At 34.3% G+C, this 27,621-nt stretch overlaps 1 protein-coding gene across 1 annotated transcript in view; it reads right to left on the bottom strand.

The window, feature by feature from the left end:
- Positions 1 to 26,738, bottom strand: part of RapGAP1 (Rap GTPase activating protein 1) — a 152,868-nt gene extending 126,130 nt beyond the window's left edge. The window contains exon 1 of the mRNA XM_073965025.1: positions 26,390 to 26,738. Coding sequence (XP_073821126.1) covers positions 26,390 to 26,622 — 233 coding nt within the window. The 5' untranslated portion in view covers positions 26,623 to 26,738. The remainder of the gene's footprint in view (positions 1 to 26,389) is intronic.
- Positions 26,739 to 27,621: the final 883 nt, after the last annotated feature.

Raw genomic sequence — 27,621 nt, 5'->3', positions numbered from 1 at the left:
GAGAACATGCGGCCACTTTCTACTCAGCAAAAGTAGTTAGTCTAGTATATCGAATTGGCCTCGAATCGTCTTAGAGAAAGATACCATTTACATATGTCCACCTGGTCATACAACTTTAATCTTACGATTTACCGCCACAATATGTATGTCTGTATGTAGTTTAACTGTTTACGCTCTTAGATCAACGATGAACGCGCATTTGTATGGGGAATCTTACGAAAACGTGTCATATATACACAACGCCAGCAACGAGCATAGGGAAGAGACATCTTTGTTATAAATGCCGACTAGGAAAAACATTACCGGATAAAGCAAATACAGATGTTTTGTGTCGGCCTTTCCATTTGTAACTGAAAACTAATTTAATCTGTTGTAGAGAATTTGTAGGTGGACCTAAGCAAAAAAAGGTTACATAGTAAATGTATCTTTGTTTGAAACTTAATTTGTTTTAATTAATCATAACAGTCACTTTTATGTTAAAATAAAATAATAAATAAAATAAAATTGTGCAAAATCCACTACACTGCAAACATTTGGGATCCACATGAGCTGAATAACCAATTACAAAGTTATATAAGCCAGCTACATTCTGCACTACATACCAGTGTGATGAAAAATTCTATTATTTTTAAATGATAATGTTTAGGTATATATGAGGAAAAGTCAAAATTTTTTAGTTTCCATGAAGCCAAGGTTTGCACTATTATAATACGCGAACTATTGTAGTTTACCAGTAACTATGACTATTGCTGGATTATTTTAGATGTTTTTGTACAAAGCTCAAAAATTTAGCAAAAAAATGTAATTTACGTGGTAGTTACGACCGCGTAAAGGAAAAAACATAGGTAAAAACACGTTGAAGCTAAACAGGTTTTTTACATTGCTATTCGATTTCTGATTAAACCATTCAAATGACGGACATCTGTCCAAAGTAAAAGTAGGAGAATACAAAATGAAGATAACACTTCTAATGTATCACTTTCCAAAATTTCCACTGCATCCACCTTTTATGGATGCTGACATTTTGAAGCCGGATTTCAGGTGTTTTTTGTATTTTTTATGTAACTGGGACGCGCATTCGGATATTTCGAAAAACCAATTATAGGATTAAATAACTCGCGATTTCGCATAATCTGATATGTATATTGAGTATGTAGCCCACACAGCAGCAGAGTAATCTAATGCCAAAGGCCAAAATTTAGTGTGATATTTTTTCTAAAAAACCTATTTTGGGTACAGTATTTACAATATCGTTTTGAGTGTGCTGGTACCCCGCGATATTTTAGTTTTTCGACGATCCGGATCATATGAATCACAGATCATAAAAATCCATCTACTAGAACGGCGGAAATGGCTACTGCAAAAATTGAAAAATTTGCGAAAAATGTTTTTCCAAATATCGCTGACTAATTCGCGTTTTATGTGGATCGTTTCCATTTCAATGAAGAAAGTGAATCATCACTCGCGTTTGTGCGAAAACAGCGGTTTGAAAAATTTAGTGGCGTGGGAGCTGTATAAGATTTATCCAAAAATACTGTGTGATGCTACATCCACGGTTCTTGATGGATTTTATTGAAATATGTTTAGATCGATGTATTTTTTCACGGTTGATAGTGAAATCGGATGCGCATAAAAAGTGTATGCACTTTGTGCAAAATATAAGCGTTATATAGTTTGTTGCACACTAAACTGCAGACGATGCTACATCTTAGCGGCCAAAGTAAATCCTGGCAAATGTGTACAAATTAAAAGAGAAGAATTCGCTGTATTGGTAAACCGCATGCGCATCAAGTGATTTTGAGGATTTCGCGATTTACACGCATTTCAAAATGAACATTACCCGATACAATTTTATTTCAACATTATACCCCATTTAAAGGAACCCAACATTTATTTGAAAGATATCCATATATTCTGCTAGATGTTAGCGTGTTTTCGAGAAGTGATTAGAATAAAAAATGTGATTTATTGCGTGAAATTTAACTAAAATAGAAGAAAAACTCCGACCTATTTTTCTTACATTTTGTTCAACTAACTCACAAAATAAATTTTAATAAATATTTTCTCTTACAAAAATTTTATAAATTTCCTCAATATATTTTTTTGTTTTCGCTATAATATGAAAACCACTAAACGGATTTGTATAGTTTTGGTTTCATTTGAATCATCGCGATGTATAGATTACGTACATATTTTTTATATATTTTTCAGAGGCATAAGCAGGTTGAATTTTATTAAAACAAGTTGCAAACTACCAATTGTTTGGAATTCTTTCCTAATTTCCGCGAAAATGCACAACTTTTTCACTAAAGATATGGGACCTCAGTAAACATATAGCATGTAGGGAGCCCCTAATTACGAGAGTATATAATGATTAGAGTCTTTTAAAGATTTTTTTCTTTTTATCAGAATTGAAACCGCCATAACTTTTGTGCGTAACAACCAAAAATAGTATCTCAAACAGATTTAAGGATGGGATTTTTTCCCCAATCTATGTACCAAAAATCTTTCATGTAGCTTAAAAAAAATTTTTTAATTTTTTTTTATGGAAAACTAAAAAATTTTGTCTTTTCTTCATATATAGTCATATTATTCTCAAAAACATTATTTAGTCTTCGCTGGAGCTATAACAAGTTCTGCACAGATTAAGTATAGGCCCACGTTTTAGTACAGCCCATGTAAGGTACATCGGACTGACCTTGTTATCACGGAGACTAGCGACACCTCTCCTAGACAATTTGTACAAGGGTATGTAGCAAATTTTACCCTGCGGTTGAAAACGACTAATTTTGTCTGCCGAAATTCAAATAAAAAAATGATCATATTTTTACATGATTTTGAAAATATTTTGCATTTTTTACATATTTTCCACATTAATTTCGTTGGTATTACATTTAACTTCAGCAAAAAAAAATTAAGGACAATACAGGTGTTCCGAACAAGATAGGGTATTCCATGGCCCTAGCTTTGAGAAATGCTATGATAGTAACACCGAAGGAACATTCTATACTCATAACGAGTTGAAATTTTTTAAAAAATTCAAATACAATTTTGTAGGCTGACAAGTTTTCTTTAAGATAAATTACAAAAATATTCCGTTTACAGTACCGTTATGCTAAAATTTTACCGGAAATCAAAAAATGGAAATTTTTAAATTGAGCATTGAAAATAATGCACCACAATAATTGAAAAAAATGATGTTCCTGTAATTGTAATTGTAATTGTAATTAAAGTCCCTTTGTGGGCAATTTAGCTTGAAACTTCTAGGTTTTGAGGTTATTTTCCAAAGAGTGACTATTAAAATCATTAAGGGTTAAGACCAGAGTACGTACAAACAATTTAATGATATATGAAAAGTAGGCCGGGGCGATTTGAAAACCTTAATGAGCCCTTCGCTTTTCTGATTCCTGGGATTGAGCAAATAAGTCTACTGGACCATATGTCTACGATGAAAATCGCGCCTCCGGATTTTGACTTGAAGTGGAAATCTAGGGGTTCTAACATTTTCAAATTTAATCGGGCACATATTCTATTGTTCACAACGGATTTTCATTGATAATTTTTCCTTTTAAAGGGGGTGAATAATATCTTTCGAATAAGCCAATATTTGTTAAAAATCGGTTAATAAATGGCTTTGTTAGAGTGGTTGATTCATACCAATACAATTACTTTGCACATATTTTTGTCATATACATACATATATAATGTTCAACAATATTGGGAGCTACTATAGCTGTACTAAGAAAGCAGGCTAGACATTAAAAATTTAACTAATTTTGAGCAAATTTTCATTTTTGAAATTATGTTTGCTTCTCTTTCTTAGTGTGCTCTATAATAAAAAGAGCATTATGAATTTGTTTTAGTTTTCATTTAGTCCCGGGCGGCACTAGAGTAATTTCAATGAAATTTTGGCATGAATCTTTGCATTTTTTGGGAAAAATTCATAATTTCAGGAAACTAGTGTACACGGTTTCATGTGTTCTGCAATTTTGCTTTGTTGCAATATTCGTATAAAACAAACAGACCGTTTTATTTTACATTTTCTTTTACTTTCATGTCAAAATTTCAGTGAAATTACTCTTAGTGTGGCCCGGGACTTATTGTTCATCAACAAGAAAAGGTTTGACAAAAATTCGTTATAGAAATGTGCAATTAAACCTTTCGTTATAGGGAGGTAAAAATAGGTGAACTGAGCAGTGTTTTCAATTTTTCTTCGTTATAGAGAAAAATTCGTTGTAGGGAATTCGTTATAGAGAAGTTCGACTGTACATAGTACCTCAATTTTAAGCTTTTTATCAATGAACTTTTCACATTCAATACTGTTAGGTCATTATTAGCCGCAAAAGTCATAGAAATGCATAATGACTACAAAAATTTGCTAAAATGATTAGTTTTTTAGTACTGCTTTTCCCGTTGCAATACTTTTGTTGCCACCTAGGTAATTCTTTTTTTTAGTCTGCATTTGTTATAAATCGAAATAGACTTTATAATATAATGGACTTTATAACACTGTGCGACAAAAATTACAAGGAACACTGTGCAGATTATGGAAGTAGAGCTAAAAATATGAAACACATGTATCGTTTTTAACGTTTACATCGGGAAGTAACCAAAGTAGGCGGGGCAAAATCCACCCATATCTACTTTTTTCGAAATATTCGAATTAAGATATCTTGAAATTCTTGCATTTTAGGTATATAGTGTCCTTGGCAAATTTACTGAGGAGGATATGGGGATATTTGTATTAAAGAGTTTACCCATCATATTATAGATGAATATATAGTGTAAGTGGAGACTTAATTTCATTGGTTATCTATAGGGTAATTTTACGAAGAATAGTTTTGTCTTTGACGTCATTCCTCTAAAATTATGTTTTGAGGGACAATTTTGAATAAACTCGGATGAAGTCTGATTTTAACCCTTAAACGTGTTTTCATTTTTAGAGATTCCTGGCTATTATATAAGATTTATAAGATCTATCTGATACCTAAAGTAAAATTATGTCGAACAATTTTGTAGAATATTTGGATTTGATATGATCATATTTTAAAGGAGTTTTCAGCGAAAATACCGTTTTTAAATGCTATATCTTTAGAAATAAAAATCAAATCTGATTTTTGAAATTGTCAGGTACGGCTAAAATAAAAATAGGCTACATTTAGTGTTGAATTTGGGAGGGGCGGGGGATCTCCATTTCGAATTTACCACTCCCCATACCAAATCGGTTCAGAACCTGGACTCCGGATGTTTTCTATGTGGAGACTTTATGATAAAAAGTAAAATTGGCCTGAGAATTCAAAAGCGTTCTAAGGTTTTGCTTGTCTGGATTATTACCATCACCTCCATTTGGAATTTAACAACAAATCGGTACCGTTATAATGGGGGCTATACCAAAATATATACATATATTGAAAATCTTCTGTAGGAATATTTTCTACTCCCAAATTAACCAAAATACAAAATTTCAGCCAAATCGTTTGGGAAATGTGGCCAAGACCCTCGAAATAGGTAAAACCAGGAGGTACCTTTATATGGGCGCTACTCCGAAACATGGAACTACATTGAAAGATTGAAGATGCCAAATTAGAGCCTAATCAATTGCAAAATATCACCAAGTCCCTCGAAATAGATAAAATCAGGGGGTACCTATAAATGAAAGCTATACCAAAACGTGATATTGATGATTTTTTTCATATATGTTTTCTATTTACTAAAAACTCAAAATACCAACAATGGTCTCTATCAATTTTCAAAGTATTATCTATAATTGTGCGGAGCAGGGTTTGGAGTCTGGAGTCGGAGTCTAGCAAATTTTGCTGGAGTCGGAGTCGTGAAAAAAAGCTCGACTCTGACTCCGGGCAATTTTTTTTTACATTTATCAACAGAATTTTTTTTTTTATATGGTAGAGAGATTAACATTTTGTGAATCGTTTATTCGTTTTATAAGAAAGCTATGTGAAAAAATGTAAGCAAAGGCTTTATTATGATTATTTTTTGAATCAATTACTTTATTTTTGCACACAAATGTAAAGTTTCAGGACAAACGTTTGCATACCATCACATTTATGGCAAATCTGGTTTTGGATCCCACAATATAATCTGGAAAGTGTATTATAAATTATTTTAATCAATTTCCTGGCAAAACTAAAGGTGTATCGTCAACTCATATAACTTATTTTGACTAAAATTTTATTATATGAATGAATTATGAAATGCCGCTGTAATAATGTTTTCTGTGCTGCTGTAATAATGTTTTCTTTCAATAATGGCCAACATATAACATACATTCGCCTCTAATATGCAACATATCTCATTTAATCGATGTCAAATTAATAATTCCCAAACATTCTAACTAAAAGTATTCCTGTCGAGTAATTAATAGTACCAAATTTTGCGGTATTATTAAAGTAGTTAATTTTGACTGTGTTTCCTTTATTAGATTTCCTTATATATATTCCTACAATCTACAATGACATTATGTGGGCAATATATTGGGATCAATGTATTGTCCTCACCGGTCTAACTTTAAAATATGGAGCATTTAAAATATACTTTTGTTATAATATAAATTCAAAACATTTCGTGAAAAGCTAGTTTCCAGGAGTAGTAGTGTAGGATATCTCATGATCGGCCCCTTCCTATTATTGCTCTCACTTGTTTTGACTCATTTGTTTTTTATAGAAGTCCTACAAGTCTTCTGCTAGATGTCTTGCTGGTCTTCTCATCCTATCTTCTATGAGAGGATACATTGGACTGATATGAAAGACCTTGTGATTTCTATGAGAAATCCTACTGATCATCAACATGAAGACAAACATGCTTTCTACATAAGTCCTAAGATCTTCTATGAGAATAAATACAGGACTTCAATGAAGAAATCAGAACAATTTCTATAAAAAAAATTCCACTTGTCTACCTATGTGCTGGCTGGTGTTCACGATAAATCTGGAAAATTTTCTATTCACTCTTTCGGGTACAATTGCACAAAAGTTCAAAATGTGCGGGCTTATATTAAGTACTACAAACTTTTGGATTGATCTAGGACTTGAATTTATTAACGCATGTAGTACTTATGATCCGGATTACACTTAGATAAATTTACATGTTTTATCATTAAAATTAAACAATCAAAGGAAGATTTTGTTCTGATATTCCCGAACAAATATTGCCTACTTCAGAACATGTTATACAAACCTTAAAATTTTTAATGATGAATGAGAGAAATGCATGGCCATCATGATAACCTGTTCTTGCAGTTAATATTGAGAGAAATGCATGGCCATCATGTTAACCTGTTCTTGTAGTTAATTTATCGGCATTGCCTTCACTCACCGTCCACCCTGAAAAGGATCATATATTGATTTCTATGTCATTTTTCTCTGACTGTGAAATCAATATAGAGATTTAAGGTAGGTTATTAAAATTTGACACAGAATTTTTATCCATCCTAATTTTGAAATGATCATCTGAGCGTATATACCGTTATATATATTTCAGCAAAACCGACTAATTGTCAGTGGTATAGGAAATTACCCTCGGAGTCGACTCCGCAGTAGGAGTCGTGAAAAAACTGGCCTGGAGTAGGAGTCGAAGGAAAACTGGCTCGACTCCAAAACCCTGGTGCGAAGTATATCGCATAATAGTGGGGACACATAGCTTTTGGTTAAGGTTATATAAGGGTCTCTAAAAAAGTTGGCCTGGGAACCCAAAACCCTAAGTTGTATTCCGTTTGTAACGCTTCGAAATATTCTTCGGAGACCGTATAAAGTATATATTATTTATTCTTAGTCGATATAGCCTGTTGAAATCTTTGGAGATACGTAATGTTTCCCCTCCGTGCGGAGTTTTTTTTCTTCTTTTTTTTCTCCCATCGGACGCCTCCCCAGGTGGTGGATAGGGGAACGCTCATCAGATATGGCGAGTACCGCAAAAATAAAATATGCGGGGCGAACCAAAAAAAAAGGGAAAAAGGCAGCGTCTGATCGAGATTCGGCGGCAGCAAGCAGCGTCTGTACTCCAGTGGGGCGGCTGAAATATAGAAGGAAACTATAAACCCATCAGAAGGCAAGGGGAAACCACTGATGTATAATCCCTTGAAAATCGTACAAAACATGAACAATACAACGCAAAACAAACGGCCCTCAGTCTCCGGCCAAAAGAGGGTGCTAAGAATCCCCGGAGGTAAAACTAAACAAAAACTTGTAATTGGAACTTGGAATGTGAGAAGTCTTTACGAAAGTGGAAAACTTAATAACACAATAAGCGAAATGAACCGACTCCAAATTGATATCTTAGGTGTCAGCGAAACATGGTGGACGGAATGCGGAGATTTCAGATCAGAAAATATGACGGTGTATCATTCAGGAAACCAGATGGGTGTTCACAGAAGAGGAGTATGTATTATTGTTAAAAATCATATAGCGGCATGTGTCACGGGATTTGTTCCAATGTCAGAAAGGACAATGTTGATAAAAATAAGTGGAAAACCGCTAAATATTAATATCATACAAGTCTATGCTCCCACTGGAGATGCAAATATGAATGAAGTTGAAGAATTTTATAGTGATATAGCGCAATTACTAAAGATGACAAAAAAACATGAAATAACAATAATACAAGGAGACTTTAATGCCAAGGTCGGAAACCAAGAAGTTGAAAATATTACGGGAAAATATGGCCTAGGCGAACGAAATGATAGAGGAGACAGACTAGTGCAATTTTGTCAGGAATATTGTATGAAAGTGACCAATACGTGTTTTCCCCTACATCCCAGACGGTTATACACCTGGAAATCCCCACAGGACAATGAAAACCAAATTGTGAGAAACCAAATAGACTACATAATAATAAATAAAAGATATTTCTCCAGTGTTACAAAATGTTCGACCTACCCAGGAGCAGATGTGCCGTCGGACCACAACTTACTCGTCGCAAATATACGAATTAAACTTGCATCGAATCGGACAAAACTGCCTCAAAATAAACTGAATATAGAAAAACTTAAAGACTCGGCAATTAAAAACGAGCTACAAAACAATATTAATAGACAATTGCAACAGTTGAATGAAGAAAATGTGCACACATTGTGGAACAAGGTGAAAGATGTTATAAACACGACTGCAAAGAACATTCTGGGAAAGAGAACACCATCAAGAACAGAAGAATGGATTACCGACGAGATTCGAGAACTATGGAATGAACGAAGCAAGTACAAAAATAAAAATTATGAAAAATACTGGGAGATAAACAGGGAAATACGATCCGCGACCCGATCAGCCAAAAATGCTCTATTGAATGCCAAATGCCAGGAAATTGAATTCATACAAAGTATACATGATGATTTCAACCTCCACAAGAAACTAAAGGAATCCGTCGGTGTATATAGAAAGAAAATATCTAACCCAGTTTTAATTAACGAAAACAATGAAGCTGTCTTTGACTTGGATGGAAAGAAGCAGATATGGGAGGAATACATTACCAATCTTTTTACTGATAACGAACGATCACCTTATGGAGAGGTTTTGCAAATTTCAAGAAGGGGAACACCTATAACACGGAACGAAGTTGAATGCGCTATCAAATCCTTGAAAGATAAAAAGGCTACAGGACCGGACGAAATCCCATCAGAATTGCTAAAGCTTATTGATTCTAATAACGTAAAACTATTAATCAACCTTTTTAACCACATATATAACACTGGAAACTATCCAGAAGAATGGCTCAAATCCACCTTCATCGCAATTCCCAAGATAAATAATGCAAAGAAATGCAGTGACTTCAGACTCATTAGCTTAATGAGTCATGCTTTGAAGATATTTCTAAAAATAATTCATAGCAGAATATACAAAATATGTGAAGCACACATGGGAAATACCCAATTTGGGTTTAAAGAAGGAATGGGCACAAGAGAAGCATTATACTGCATTCAAGTTGTAACACAGAAATGCAGAGATGCCCAGAAGGATGTGTTCATGTGTTTTATTGACTATGAAAAGGCATTCGACACCGTCAAACATGACAAATTAATAGAAATCTTGAGTTCTATTGGAATACCAGAAAACGAACTCCAGTGCATTAAAAGTCTTTATTGGAATCAGTCGGCACGAATTGACGTAAGTGGAGAACCCACAAAAGAAATTGCCATATCAAGGGGTGTTAGACAGGGATGCCTTTTATCTCCCCTGTTATTCAACGTGTATTCAGAGAAAATATTCCAAGAAACACTCGAAGGAGAAAACATCGGAATCAGAATTCATGGGAAACTAATCAACAATATAAGGTATGCGGACGATGCTACGTTACTGGCAGGGAGCATATCCGGTCTACAAAAACTAGTAGAGAAACTGGCACGTGTAAGTGAGAAATATGGTCTTAAAATCAACATGAAGAAGACGAAGTACATGATCATTAGCAGAAAAAATCCCCATGCTGAGGTGAACTTAAAAGTACAAGGTACACAAATAGAAAGAGTGAGAACCTTTAAATATCTTGGGATGTTAATAAACGACAAATGGGATCCCTCGAAAGAAATAAAAAGTCGAATAGAGATGGCGCGAGATGCTTTCTGTAAATATAGTAAAACCCTGAAAAGTCATGACATAAATATAACAACAAAAATACGTTTTATAAAATGTTATGTTTGGTCGGTGCTGTTATATGGAACAGAAGTTTGGACGCTCAAATCCTCTGATGAAAGAAAATTGGAATCCTTTGAAATATGGATTTACCGGCGAGTACTGAAAATACCATGGACTGCGAAAATTTCTAATGACGAAGTACTAAGAAGGATAAATATAAGCCGGCAATTAATAACAACTATAAAAAGGCGCAAAATAGCGTATCTGGGACATGTATTAAGGAACAACAAATACATAATTTTACAAGCAATTCTGAAGGGAAAAATTGAAGGAAGGCCAGCTAGAGGAAGGAAAGAAACATCCTGGCTCAAAAATATCATGGACTGGACAGGTTATACCAACGAAACCGATCTGCTGAATGCTGCAAAACACAGAGAGCTGACAACCACTATACAATAAGATAATAATTAAAATGCGATAAATATTAAAAAAGATGAATTGTACGATCACTTATATCCGGATAACGGATGAGTAAATAAAGAAGAAGAAGAATGTTTCCCCATAAATTTTTCAGTACAGATCCACGTTTTGATATAGCCCCCATAGAAGATATCTCCCGATTTTCAGTATTTTAAAGATGTTAGCCACATTATCCTACCGAAATGACTGAAGTTTGGTATTTAGTATTCGATATGGGTAATAATTCATACCGAGAATTGGTATAGTGTACTCTTTAATATAGGTCCCATAGAAGAGGTACATTCGATTTTGAAGCTTTTGGCAAACATTATTCATTTTAATACCCTCCACCGTAATATGTTTGCCATTCCGTTCATTCATTCATTACAACACTACTTTTTGTCTGAGAATAAAGAATATACATACATATGTATATTATTGATCAGCATACACTTCTAATTCGATTTAACTATGTCCGTCTGTCTGTCTGATGAAATGAACATAGAACTCACAACGAATTAAATTTTATTTAGTCACTTGGAGTAATCCTAAGATAATTTTCTAACTGAATTAGCTTTAATCTCACATTTAAAGTATCCAGTGGTCAGAAAACTCCACGAACAGTACATCCTGATCTAATTTGCCATTTAAGGAGGCTAGTGTTTAAAAAACTTATCGGCAAAAATTTTATACATTTGTCCATATTTTCTTCTGACCGAAAGAGCAGTAATTTGGTATTGTGTGTTGTCTGATTGGAAGGTACAACCATGCCGGTCGAAAATTTTTTTTTGAAATTTTTTAAAAGATTTTTCTCCTGTAGTGACGGTAACATGGTATTTCGGTTTCTCAATGGGTAGGAAATCTCGACAAAGAAAATGATCAATACAGGTTCATATTTTTGTATATATCCCAATTGAAGGAACCTCCAGTTTTTATGATCTTTGAAGGTTGTACACGCATCGTCCAAATGGAATGAACGTAACATGGTATTTCGGATTCAGAATGCGTAGAAAATATTGATGTCTCATTCGTATTAAACATGGTTTAAGAGAAAGTTAGCATTTTCCATGGCTCCTCGGAATAAGCCGTAAAGTTTAGTATTTAGAACATAGAACTCACAACGAATTAAATTTTATTTAGTCACTTGGAGTAATCCTAAGATAATTTTCTAACTGAATTAGCTTTAATCTCACATTTAAAGTTTCCAGTGGTCAGAAAACTCCACGAACAGTACATCCTGATATAATTTGCCATTTAAGGAGGCTAGTGTTTAAAAAACTTATCGGCAAAAATGTTATACATTGGTCCATATTTTCTTCTGACCGAAAGAGCAGTAATTTGGTATTGTGTGTTGTCTGATTGGAAGGTACAACCATGCCGGTCGATGTGAAATTTTTTAAAAGATTTTTCTCCTGTAGTGACGGTAACATGGTATTTCGGTTTCTCAATGGGTAGGAAATCTCTACAAAGAAAATGATCAATACAGATTCATATTTTTGTATATATCCCAATTGAAGGAACCTCCAGTTTTTATGATTTTTGAAGGTTGTACACGCATCGTCCAAATGGAATGAACGTAACATGGTATTTCGGATTCAGAATGCGTAGAAAATATTGATGTCTCATTCGTATTAAACATGGTTTAAGAGAAAGTTAGCATTTTCCATGGCTCCTCGGAATAAGCCGTAAAGTTTAGTATTTTCAAAATCGAACAGAAACTAATGGTTCCGTTTTACTAATGTACAACTCATGGTGGTATATGTATAACGCCTTGCTCGTCATCTTCTGATTACGAGCTGCCTCTATACTGGGCATAGGCTGTCTATAAATTGTATCCATTTCTGCCGGTTTGTAGCTACTTCACTCAGTTCTGCAATGTTATTATAGGATCTTCCAAGACTGTGGGACATCGAGTTAATTTCTTATATCGTTGACCTTCTCCATGTGGTTTTCGGTCTACCCCTTTTTCGGCTTCCTTGAGGGTTGTAGACTAATGCACGTTTGCATACTTCTTCTGGTGTTTTTCGCAGTGTGTGGCCAATCCAGCCAAATTTTCTTCTACGGATTTCGATATTTATGTCAACCATATTTGTTTTCCTCCACAGACGTTCGTTGGATATTCTGTTTGGCAAAAAAATACGTAAAATTCTACGTAGGCAACTGTTAACGAACGCACGCAGTTTCCTCTGTATGTTCTCTGTCACAAACCCTGTTTCGCAGCCATATAATAACACAGAGAGAACACAAACCTTAAATATTTTAATTTTCGTCTTGGTGCTATAACTATTCACATTCCACACGAGGGATTTGCCAATACGGGTTTCAATGTCTTTTTGGCACCGCCGTCTTCGGATATGCAGCTTCCAGGGTACTTGAACTCCTGTACTCGTTCTACACATGCATCTAGGTTTTTCATGGTAGGCACCAGTGTTGCCAGTATTGGGGATTTGTCCCCAAAATGGGGATTTTTGTTTTAAAATGGGGATGAAAAATTTGAATTGGGGATCTGGGGATTCGGTGGGGAATTAAGCTCAAAAATTGGGGATTTTATGGGGATTTTTTTCTGCTTTGAAAATATCTGTTACATTACGCATTTTAATAGTTATGTTAAAGTTACTTAGGCGTTACGTCAACCAATAAAGGTGATTTTACTGCAAAAACGATCAATGGGTAATGAAGAAACAAAACTTTGTTTGATCTTATTGTCCCCTATTATAAAAGAAATGAATATTCTTAATATTACATTCCAAAGTGATAAAATGGATCCAGAAACTATATATCTCGAATTGATTATCTTCTTGTTGTGGACAAGAATTTTGAAACCGTGTGTAGGGGTAAACCTTTTTACCATTAGAGCTTTTTTAGTTATGAACCCATTAAAGAAATGTTAAACATTTTTAATTGCTCTGTGCAATAGTGCAGATACAAAGAACTTCTAGCAGACATTTTCTGAGAGTGAATATAAAGGCTACAAAAACTCTTGTTGGGCTTTGTGTGGTTAAATTGGGTTTGGATATTACAGTCTCATTTAAACCGGAATAAAACTAACCCTTTTGCACTGATTGGAGCTTTATCTTTATTTGAAACATTTTTACAAGGGTGTTTGTCGCTTATGTCTGTAATTTAATAAAATCCGCAGTAAAAGTTGTTTGCACATGAGTATCTTAAAAATGTTGCACAGTGTTATATGAACTCATATAAGAAATGAGACTAACAATTCTGTATAATTTGAAATATTTCACGTTTTTATACCCTCCACCATAGTATGGAGGGTATATTAAGTTTGTTTTTCCGTTTGTAACGCATTGAAATACTCATTTGCGACCCTATAAAGTATATATATTCTTGATCAGGGTAAAATTCTAAGTCGATCTGAGCACGTCCGTCCGTCCGTCCGTCCGTCCGTCTGTGGTAATCACTCTAGCATCCACAAAAATGGAGATAGGACGCTGAAATTTTGGGAAAATGCGTCTTTTGTTTGCAGGCAGGTCAAGTTCGATGATGGGCTATATCGGTCCACGTTTTGGTATAGCCCCCATATAACGGTACCACCCGATTTGCGGTATTTTGACGTGTTTAGCTAAATTTGTAGACCGATTTAGCTATAATTTGACATTTAGGGTTCTTAAGTATCAGTAAACTTATATAACAAAAGTTGTGGACATAGGTCCACGTTTTGGTATAGCCCCCATATAACGGTAACCCCCGATATACGGTATTTTGACGTTTTTAGCTACATTTTCAGACCGATTTGGCTATATTTTGACATTTAGGGTTCCTAAGTATCAATAAACATATATAACAAAACTTGTGGACATAGGTCCACGTTTTGGTATAGCCCGCATATAACGGTACCCCCCGATTTACGGTATTTTGACGGTTTTAGCTACATTCTCAGACCGATTTAGTTATAATTCGACATTTAGGGTTTTTAAGTATCAATAAACTTATATAACAAAAGTTGTGGACATAGGTCCACGTTTTGGTATAGCCCCCATATAACGGTACCCCCCTATATACGGTATTTTGACGTTTTTAGCTACATTATCAGACCGATGTAGCTATAATTTGACATTTAGGGTTCTTAAGTGTTAATAAACTTATATATTAGAAGTTGTGGACATAGGTCCACGTTTTGGTATAGCCCCCATATAACGGTACCCCCCGATTTACGGTATTTTGACGGGTTTAGCTACATTTTCAGACCGATTTGGCTATATTTTGACATTTAGGGTTCCTAAGTGTCTATAAGCATATATAACAAAACTTGTGGACATAGGTCAACGTTTTGGTATAGCCCCCATATAACGGTACCCCCCGATTTACGGTATTTTGACGGTTTTAGCTACATTCTCAGACCGATTTAGCTACAATTTAACATTTAGGGTTCTTAAGTATCAATAAACTTATATAACAAAAGTTGTGAACATAGGTCCACGTTTTGGTATAGCCCCCATATAACGGTACCCCCCGATTTACGGTATTTTGACGTTTTTAGCTACATTTTCAGACCGATATAGATATAATTTGACATTTAGGGTTCTTAAGTGTAACTAAACTTATATAACAAAAGTTGTGGACCTAGGTCCACGTTTTGGTATAGCCCCCCATATAACGGTACCCCCGATTTACGGCATTTTGACGTTTTTATCTACATTTTCAGACCGATTTAGCTACCAATTGACATTTCGGGTTCTTAAATGTCAATAAACTTATATAACTAGTGGACATAGGTCCATGTTTTGAAATAGCCCCCATATAAAGTTACCGCCCGATTTCAGGTATTTTGAGAATTTTACCAACAAGTTTTAACCGAATTATCTGTAATTTGAACATTTGACATTTGAAATTCTTAGTGGTCACCACACCTCTCCACCAAAAATTGTCAAGAAAGCCCCCATATAACGGTACCTCCCGATTTTTAGTAATTTGATGATTTTAGCTACAATATTAAACCAAAGTAGCAGTAATTTGACATTTGAAGTTCTTAGTGGTCACAACACCTCTCCATCAAAAATTGTCAACATAGGTCCATGTTCGGATATAGCTCCCATGTCACGGTACCTCCCAATTTTCAGTAATTTGTCAATTTTAACTAAATTTTTTAACAGAACTAACTGTAATTTGACATTTGAAGGTTGTAGTGGTCACCACACATCTGCATCAACAATTTTCAACATAGCCCCAATATAACGATACTTCCCTATTTTCGGTACTTTGAGGATTTTACTTAAAATGTTTAACCGAACGTAAGTCCATGTTTTTGTATAGCCCCAAAACAAACCTCTCGATTTTCCGTACCTTAGCTTTATTTTTTGGACGAACTTTCTGTAATTTGAAATTTAAAAGTCAACAAAAATTCTGCAACAAAAATTGTTCATTTCAGTTCATATTTTCGTATAGCCCAGATACCTCCGAACTAGCTGTTAATGACATTTGAAGTTCCCACGTTATGTACCGAGTTTCGATATTTTGAGGATTTTTAACCGAATTAGGAGTTATTTGACATTAAAGGTTCCCATCAAAAACTGTCAACATAGGCCCATGTTTTATTATAACCCCTATATAACAGTACCTCCCAATTTCTAGCCCACCAAAATTTGTCAACAGTTAGATATAGGCACCATAAAAAAGGGCCTCCCGAATGAAGAATTTTTTGTACATTATCTGACATTTTAACGTACTCACTTAAAGTTGGGGACAGGAATGAATATTTTATGGTGGAGGGTATGAAAAGTTCGGCCCGGCCGAACTTAATGCTTTTTTACTTGTTTTACTTAAAATTAATTAAGAAATAATGGCATTTCACTAAACAATCGGAAATATCGCAGTAGGAGACCAATATTGCTTAGAAATATATGGGGTACAAGTTTCGACAATTTCCAGAAATGCATACTTCGACCTATTGGACACATTTCGCGTACTCTGCAGTACTACTGTAGTACATTTTTAAGGGGAAATTATGTTGATGGGTAAATAATGCTTCAGTGTTAGCATGGAAGCCAAAAACCTTAGAGAATTCCTGTGAACTGGCTATAAACAGTTGAAATCGGAGGTCTATTAAAAATCAGCATAGACTGCCAATATCTTTTATATGCATTTCTAAGCGATTTTTGTAGTTTTATGTCATATTTTGTTTTATGTTGGAGAATTCTCTTATCCCTTAATTCAATCTAAGTTAAATAAACAAATTTTAAGCCCTGGTTATGGATCCAGGTGGCCTCGTTTACTATTTATATAACCTAGCACCTTTTAGTAGATCTGGTAACCCCCCTGATATAATTATTATGTAGGTAATATTTATTGTAATTGATGGAAGTCCATCCTGGTGAACTAAAAAAACTCATAAAACACGTTAGTTTTCAATTATTCCCGGTATAAGACCTGTTTACACCAAACCCAAGGTGAATTTGGCCGTGGGTATGTGGGGTCGATGACAACGAACACAACAATCAATTTTGGGTTACATAAATAATAATAACCACATCAATAGAACGGCAAGTTAATGTCATGTTTAATCCGCGTTCTTCAATAATATTAACTTAACTTAACTTTGAATAAAATGAAAATTGATATTTATTAAATTAAATAAAACAATTTTATAAACCTTGACAGAGAGATCTTTTAAACAGTCAATAGCATGTGGTGCAAAAAACTGTAAATAAAAGTGTCACGATATATTCCGAACGCAAAAGCTCGAGAGAAATGTGTGGAAAAATTGACATCCTTCAACAAGTTCTTGAGTTGTAAGCGTAGTAACTAACATCATTCTTTTTTCTACCCCCCCACCATAGGATGGGGGTATATTAAGTTTGTCACTACGTTTGTAACTACTCGAAATAATCATTGTAGACCCCACAAAGTATATATATTCTTGATCAGCGTGCAATTACATCGATATAGCCATGTCCGTCCGTCCGTCTGTGGAAATCACTCTAGCGTCCGAACGGATTGACGTAGGTTGATGAAATTTTGGGAAAATATGTTATATTTACGTAGGACTTTTGGTATTGAAAGCGGGCTATGTAGGTCCACGCTTTCGTATAGCCCCCATACAAAATAACGCATCGTCGTTTTAAGAAATTTTTAAGATATTTGGCCCATTTTACCACCGAATTGGTTGTAATTTGGTACTTTGTGTCTCCAGAGGCCAAAAAATATTCCTACCAAAGTTGGGTTATATAGGTCCACGTTTTGGTATAGCCCCCACATAAGGCCCCTTATAAAGTACCCGTCATTTTAATATATTTTGAATGTATTAGACCCATTTGACAACAGAATTGGTTGTAACTTTGTATTTTGTGTTTCCAGAGGCTAAGAAACATTTCTACCATAAAATGTTTATATAGGTCCACGTTTTGATATAGCCCCCATAATACAATATCTCCCGATTTTCGATATTTTGAACGTTTTAGCCTCATTATCACACCGAGATGGCTGAAATTTGGTATTTAGTCTTCTTTAGGCGTATAAAACTTTCCCCCAGAAATTTGTAGGTATAGGTCCACGCCATCATATAGCCCCCATAGAACGGTACCTTCCGAATTTCGGTATTTTGAAGGTTGTGGCCACATTAATCCACCGAAATGGCTGAAATTTGCGGTGGAGGTTATAAAAAGTTCGGCACGACCGAACTTAACGCTTTTCTTACTTGTTTATATATAGATAGATTTACATATTTACATCAATATATATTTTGTAACGTATGTATCTATTAATTATCTATATATATAAAAGAGTAAAGTGATGATGTGATCTACAACGCCCAGACGAAACGGCTGAAGCTAGAATCCCCAAATTTTGTGTGAGGATTAGTCTTGGGGCAAAGGTGCTCGATAAGGCTGGGTTTTTGGAAATTCGTCCTAGAAGGGTACGACAAGTACTAAAATGTACTAAAAATGGTACCATTTGTGTGGGGGACCGACTAAGAATCAACGCCCAGACGAAACGGCTGAAGCTAGAATTCCCAAATTTTAGGTGAGGATTAGTCTTGGGGCGAAGGTGCTCGATAAGGCTGGGTTTTTGGAAATTCGTCCTACAAGGGTGCGAAAAGCACTAAAATGTACTAAAAATGGTCAAATTTGTGTGGGGGGCCGACTAGGAATCAACGCCCAGACGAAACGGCTGAAGCTAGAATTCCCAAATTTTGGGTGAGGATTAGTCTTGGGGCGAAGGTGCTCGATAAGGCTGGGTTTTTGGAAATTCGTCCTACAAGGGTGCGAAAAGCACTAAAATGTACTAAAAATGCTCAAATTTGTGTGGGGGGCCGACTAAGAATCAACGCCCAGGCGAACGGCTATAGCTAGAATCTTGAAATTTGGTATGGAAATAAAGGTTGGGAGGTGGTGTTTATGAAAGGAAATTCGTTCTCATGTGTACGAAAAGTACTAAAGTGTACTAAATTTAGTACAATTTGGATTTGAGTGAACGGATAAAGCTGGAAACTTGAATTTTAAAATTAAGACTACTATTGAAGAGTAGGATTGAGATATGAGGGTTATTTTTGGAAATTCGTACTTATGTGTACGAAATGTACTAAATTTGGTACAATTTGGATTTGGGTGAATGGATAGAGGTGGAATCCTGAAATTTTGAATTATTATTACTGTTAGAGTATAGGATTGAGGTAGTTTTGAAAATTTGTACTTATTCGTACGAAAAGTACTAAACGGTCGTGAATTTGGTACAATTTGCATTTTGGTGAATGGATATAGGTGGAATCCTGTAATTTGGAATCAAGATTACTGTTGGACTGTAGGATTGAGTTAATCTTGGAAATTCGTACCTATGGGTACGGAAAATACTAAATTTGGTACAATGGTACTAAATTTGGTACAACTTAAATTTAGGTAAACGGACAGAGCTAGAATCTTGAAATATTGAATTAAGATTTCTATTGGGCTGTAGGATTAAAACAAGTTGTGGAAATTTGTACGAAAGTACTAAATGGTACTCAATTTGGATTTGGGTGCACGGATAGAGCTGGAATCCTGAAATCTGGAATTAAGGTTACTGATGGAGTGAAGGATTGAGGTAGTTTTGGAAATTCATACTTATGGGTACGGAAGGTACTAAATATACTAAATTTGGTACAATTTGGATTTGGGTGAACAGATAAAGCTGGAATCCTGAAATTTATAATTAAAGTTACTTATGGGGTGTAAGATTGAGGTAGTTTTGGAAATTCGTACTTATGGGTACGGAAAGTATTAAATGGTACTAACTTTGGTATACTTTAGATTTGGGTGAAAGAATAGAGCTGGAATCCCGAAATTTGGAATTAAGATTACTGTTGGACTGTAGGATTGAGTTAGTCTTGGAAATTCGTACTTATGTGTACGGAAAGTACTAAATTTGGTACAATTGAAATTTACGTGGACCGATAGAGCTGGAATCCTGAAATTTGGAATTATGAATACTTATGGAGTGTAGGATTGAGGTAGTTTCGGATGTTCGTACTTATGGGTACGGAAAGGACTAAATGGTACTAAGTTTTGTACATTTTGGTTTGGGTAAACAGATAGAGCTGGAATCCTGAAATTTATAATTAAGATTACTTATGGAGTGTGGGATTGAGTTGTTTTGGAAATTCGTACATATGGGTATGGAATGTACTAAATGGCACTTAATTTAGTACAATCTATATTTGGGTGAACGGATAGAGCAGGAATTCTGGAATTTCGAGTTAAGGTTATTGTTGGAGTGTAGGGTTAAGGAAGTTTTGGAAATTCGTACTTATGGGCACGGAATGTACTAAGTGGTACTAAATTGGTACAATTTATATTTGGGTGAAGGGAGAGAGCTGGAATCCTGAATTTTAGATTACTGTTGGAGTGTAGGACTGAGATAGTTTTTGAAGTTTGTACTTATGGTTACGAAAAGTACTAAATGGTACTTAATTTCGTACAATTTAGTTTTAGGTGGACGGATAGGGTAGTATCCTGAAATTTGGAATTACTGTTGGAGATAGTTATTGAAATTCGTACTTTCATACGAAAAGTATGAATGGTATTATGAATAGAGATGGAATTCGGAAATTTGGTATTTTAGACCCTCTTGATGTGTAGGGTTGAGATATGGATGTGGTTGTGGATATACTTACAAAATTACAAAATGGCACAGAATTTGGTTCAAACTGTTATTGTGTAAATTAGTAGAGTTGAAATTGTGAAATTCGATATTATGTGTGCGTACTTATGTATACGAAAAATACTAAATTGCGGTTGGGATTATGTTTTGGATAAAAGGCAGTAGTTTTTTAACTTATACATATTATAGGTACTGAATTTGGTACCAGTTTGGCGTTGAAGGGATAAAGTGGAATTTCGAATTGTAGTTGAGGGATGGTGTTGGTGTTTGGATAAGATTTTTTTTTTAAATACATACAAATTCTGAAATTAGGCTTAGGGCTGGCTGACTTATTGAGAAATACACAATGGTATTAAGTTTGACGTTGGTGTAGCAATGAAGCTGGAATAATATAATTAGTGTGTGAAAAGTACCAAATGGCAATCAATTTGGTATTGGGCTAAGGAATAGGTATATTATCTATTTGACAGGTTAATTTTTAGAAGTGGTCGTACAATAAATGTACTAGGAGTATTAAGTAATACTAAATATTGAAGCACTGGTATTGGGTGAATCGATAATTGAATTTGTTGTGAGGATCACTTTTGTGATTGGATCAGAATGTTTATTAAAATCCACCTTTAAATGTATGAAAGGTTTCCACATGTAATACTATTGACATTGGGTGAACAAGTAGAGCTAAAACTGTAACAAGCTAATGAGCTAAGGTTCTGGATTCTAAAAATTGTACTGAATAATGTTCTATTGTTTCTATGTTAACACGAATTCGGTTTCTAAATAATGTAATAATTGTTTCACAAACATCCCAGACGGGACAAGGGAGACTTCTCTCATATCAATGAGTGCACCCCGATTCATATTTAGCTCAATGATATGGGACCTACTGTTTACCGAGTCCGAACGGCGTGCCTTACGACATCATTTGTAGAGAAGTTTTACATGACTGAAATACTCAGTAAATGTCGCCAACATTACTGAGGGGTATTTTGCAACCGTCGAAAATTTGATGTTGCCTGACCGGGGAATCGATCGGTTTTCTACATTTTGATATCACAAATTCCAAAATTCGGACTGAAATTTAAAATGTAGGTCGCTGTTGAAGAGTCTTTTTTTTAGATTCGTACAAAACATGCACGAACAGTACTTGAAAGAAATTAAATATCAATTTAAATAGCTATAAGTACGTAAAAATGTTCAGTGTTCACCATATTAAATGTTTATTTGAATATTATTTCTTTTCCGCATACGAAGTAGCGGGCATTTTGCTAGTTATTTCATAATATGTAATTGTTGTCAATAGTCTCTATAATGTCAATATGATGTTGATGCCAGAGTTTCAGAGTCGAGCATTTTTGCTAGAGTCAAAAAAATATCTCTACTCCGACGCACAGTGGTCGAAACCACTGATCTAGCGGCGCCAAATTAATAACTTGCAAACGAATTGTGATACACATAGCCTTAAAAGTCTGTGTTCCCCTTACTACTTTTCAAAAATTATACTAAAACATTATATAAATGGGTAAATGAGAACAGTTTTTCGTTTATAAATATCTTATTCGCACTCTTTTGTGCAAGAATAAAAAGAAAAATTCCAGAAAATACATTGCTAATACGAAGATAACGGTATAAATGTGTTACAACTGCTAAATTAGAGCCCCAAAAAGTCTGTGTTCACTTTGTATCAATGGTGAACACGAAGAGAGCATTTGTATGGTGAATTCGTCTATGCTTTGTATGTTGTATTTTTTGTAGTTTTCTCACATTTTTAACCAATATTGCCACAACTTCATTAGCAAACTCAATACGCCTCTGCCTGTTCACTAGTGATATGTATGGCATTCACCGTGCGACTCTACCCTTATATCCAGCTTTATGCAGTACTGCAGAAATAATTTTTTTTTCTCATTTTCAACATTTTTCCAATTAGTTATCGTTGTTTTAACTATATTTATTGTGTTACGCTCCTCCCGTTCTGATAATATGTTTGACCGTCCAAATATAGGTTTGAACGTCCAGATCTGTGCTTTGTCGTAAAAATTCCGGTTTGTATATAGTTAATTATCACTCTCTGTAAGTTCTACCTACAGTTTCACCAATATTTCGATAGCTTTTTCCATAATTTACCTTTTATCAATTCTAAGCCTTAATTACTCTTTTAAGAGTAACGAGCTCACAGAATGATCAGTTGTGACAATACTGATTAAAAAGTGGGAGAAAACTGCAAAAATTTCAAAAAAACGAACGGTACTATCACAATATACAAAGTGAACGCAGACTTTTTGGGCCTCTTATTTAGCAGTTGTAACACTTTTATACCGTTATATTCGTAATAGTAATGTATGTTCTGGAATTTTTCTTTTTATTCTTGTACTAAAGAGTTCGAATAAAATATTTAAGAAATAAAAACTGTTCTCATTTACCCATTTATGTAATGTTTTAGTATCATTTTCGAAAAGTAGTAAGTTGAGCGCAGACTTTCTGGGTTATGTGTATGTTACTGAAATTTTGCACAAACCCACCAAGTGTCTGTGGGTAATAATGGGTCAAATATGATCAATATCGGCTAATGTTTTGGTATAGCCCCCATACAACGGTACCTTCCGATTTTCGGTATTTTAAGGATTTAACCCACATTTTCGAGGTAAATAAGCTGCAATTTGGTACTTAGGGTTCCTGGTGGTCACTAAACATTTCCACCAACAATTATGGACATATGTGCACCTTTTTATTTAACGTATTTTGAATATCATGACCACATTTTAACCGACTTGTTCTCACTGCGTGTAAAATCTTCGTACAAAACATTTTCAATACGGATTTGTGTTTCGATGTGGCCCCCTTTTGTGGTACCCCCGATTCGTTGAATTTTTGCTTGTTATACCATATTTATTAACAGATTTAGCTATAATATGGTATATTAGTTTCTCAGGGGGTAGAACTATTCCTTGTAAAAATTTCTCAAGGTAGGTCCAAATTTTAATATAGCTCCCATACAAATGCACAGCTAAATTTGAATTAATTTCAAACAAAATCCCATATTTTAAAATATGCAAATATTTACAGAGCTAATATGGTTATTCCGTATCCAGAGAGCCCAATTTAATTCCCCAAAAAATAATTGAACCCAAGTTAGACCAAGTTTACACGATGCACTCTATGAAAGAAGCGCGTAAAACCCCTAAAAACACAATAAATATTTTTTTTTTTTGAAAATTTATTACTATATAAATCTGTACCTCCAGGCCCCAAACTTTTTTTCAAAATTGAAATCAACCACTCCGCTGTCAATTAAAAATAAATGTTGTTCAGTTTTATTACGAATTTATTTAACATTTTAACAAATATGAAGTTAATTTTTAGCAAAAATTTTCTTAAAATCTGATGCAGCAAAATTTCTTGCATTTGATAGTGAATAACTGAGTGAATATTTACAACAACAAAATAAAAATAAAACAAAATTTTTGTAAAGCAAAGTGTCTGTAATCGATACAATGGAAAACATTTCGGAACTTTACAGTTTGATTTTTCGACTTTCGCGCCGCTAGATCAATTTATCAATACAACTTTCATTTTTATATGATAGAGATATGAACAATAAATTTGGTTGGCCCGTTTATTCATATTTTAGAAAAAACTAAGAGGATAAATGTAATAAAAATTTCGGATTTTTGCAAAAATTAGTTGGCCGATTTATACATATATGGGCAATATTTTTGAAAATTTAACATAGTTGAAGCCACCCTTTTATAAATCGCGAATTGTGGTTGTATATTATAAAAGTTAAACACTTTTGGATAAAATGAAACGTTTTAAGACTTGGCAAAAAATATTGTCCTTCACAGTTAATTTGCGTGGAAGCTGTGGCTGTATTCATGTTAAAAAATGGGTAAAAATGGCTTGAAGCCAACGTGTCTTTTTTGTTTTCTCTCCATTTGTGATTAAACCACATTATTCCCAATTTTCCTGTCAAAGTAAAAGTGGAAGCCAACAAAATAGCCAACATCTCACCAATGTATAACTTTTCAATATTTGATCTGCATCTACCATTAATTGATGCTGACATTTTGAAGCCAGATTTTGAGTGTTTTTTGAACATTTGTTCTCAAGAACCCGATAATTTTCCTCAATGGGAAACCTTCTATGCGAATGTAGATAAAACAAAATACGACCATTTTCTTGCGAGTTTCAAGAAAAATAAAAGAAGTACCTTTATAGAATTTTTCCAATATTTTCAATTCTAGAATGTATGTGAAAACTATTTTTTCAAACCAAAATTTATTTTTTGTTACCCAAATATGTCCTTTTTGGCTATAACATCCAAACTATTATCCCGATCAATATAATTTTGGTCTCATTTGATTAACCGTTAAGTTTTTATTTAAAACATTTTTTGTTGTAATTATTGACGGGTAAATGGATGTTTTGCCATTTTCTTGTAAATTTCGCGAATACTGAGTAACATTTTACTAATATTATGCAATCTATTCACTGACGTCGCTTCGTGATAACTCTTTAGTGACAATTGTGCTCATTAAAATAATTAGTGGTTTAATAATTTTTTTCTTTAAAGCACAAGTAAAACCGCGATAACTTTTGTGCGCAATAACTAAAAATTTGCTCGCGAGCGGATTTGTACTGGGGAATTTTTTCTTAACCTATGTACCAAAAATCGTTGATATAGCGCGAAAAGAAAAATTTAAATTTTTTGGAAATGGAATATGAAAGAATTGGCAACATTTCCCATATATATTGAAAACATATACAATGTATATTATACATATTTTAATCACTTTTACACTGAGTCAATTGACACCACCGCCTAACTACTCCGCCTATCCTATATACGTAATCAATGATTTTCAAAACATCGAATCACATTTTTGAAAATAATTCATTGCAAATTTCTATAAAAAAAAAACAAAAATATTCGAAATTCATATTATGATGTCGATCAAATAACATCATTTCTTAAATTGATAAACTTATATAATTTTTGGTAATTTACTAAAACCTTTCTGTCATAAAATCAGTTAAGGATATATAATTACGAAATGAATTACTTCCCTAAATATTATATCGAGTTCATGTTTTACATATGAGGCTACAAATGTAATTCACTGCTGGAATGTTTCGTTATCATCGGTTTTAGTGGCACATTTCACCACAACTATTTTCATAGCGCTATGTCACATCTCGAGTTACAAATCACATTTATTAAGCACACAACAAGACAAAGAGAAAATTCAAACACTCATCCGCCTTACCTCAGTTTTTCCAATTTGGATTCATCGTAACTCTCTAGACGATGATAAACGACATTTGAATTATGCTTCCGATATTCAATGAAGCTCGAACTTTTCTTTAGCCCACTCACCGTCCTTGGCGTATTACGCCAATATTTAATCATACGATGAAATGTTCCGCTTTTAGTTGTAACAATCTCCGATTTCGATTGATCGTTATCGGAATTTGACAAGGTGTTGTACGAAGTCATCATGTAACATGAATATACCGAACAAAGTCACGAATTAATAAAAAGTTGATTCCAACTGTTTCTTTTCTTGTGTCCACATTTTGTGCTGATATGAACAGTAAGAGCAATGAATTATTACTGATTGCGGGTCTGGGGTGCTAATCGTTGCAGTAAGTACAGACAGAACAGAGCCATATAATCCGCAAACGTTGCCTCATTAACAATACATGTTAGTTTGACGTTCTACGTTTAAGATAAACCAATGCGGAATACATTGAAGATGTGGAGAGGGCTTGGGTCAGTGAGAAAGATTGTGAGTTTTTAAATCGAATAACAGACTGCTCTTAACCAGTGTTGCCAATATTTGTATGTAAAATGAACATACAATAGTTTCCACTTATACTTATCCAAACATTTGTAAAAAAAAAAACAAGAATGAAAGAGCTATTGCCTGGGAATGGGGATGGAATCGATATGTGAACTCAACGCCCCTCTACTTGTACATATGACAGTTCCGTAAGAAAAAATGTACATTGGCATAAAGGTAGATTTAGATATGACATACTGTATATATTGTAGTATTAGTAAGTAGTGACATAACATAATGCCATAGCCATAAGAATCAATTTATTTTTATTAAAAAGGCCATTAAGCTCGATTCCAACGAGAAATTAATTAAAATTAATATTAACAAGTAGGAAAAGCGTTAAGTTCTGTCGGACCGAACTTTTTATACCCTCCACCACAAATTTCAACTATTTTGGTGGATTAATGTGGCCACAACCTTCAAAATACCGAAAATCGGAAGGTACCGTTCTATGGGGGCTATATGATGGCGTGGACCTATACCAACAAATTTCTGGGGGAAATGTTTATACCCCCAACGAAGACTATATACCAAATTTCAGCCATCTCGGTGTGATAATGTGGCCAAAACCTTTAAAATACCGAAAATCGGGAGATATCGTCTTATGGGGGCTATATCAAAACGTGGACCTATATTAACATTTTATGGTAGAAATG

Source organism: Musca autumnalis, unplaced genomic scaffold (genome assembly GCF_047663935.1).
Source record: "Musca autumnalis isolate F117 unplaced genomic scaffold, ASM4766393v1 scaffold_2, whole genome shotgun sequence".
NCBI classification, from domain to species: Eukaryota; Metazoa; Arthropoda; class Insecta; order Diptera; family Muscidae; genus Musca; species Musca autumnalis.
Note: the sequence above shows the minus strand (reverse complement) of the source record. Positions and strands in the feature narration are given on the sequence as shown.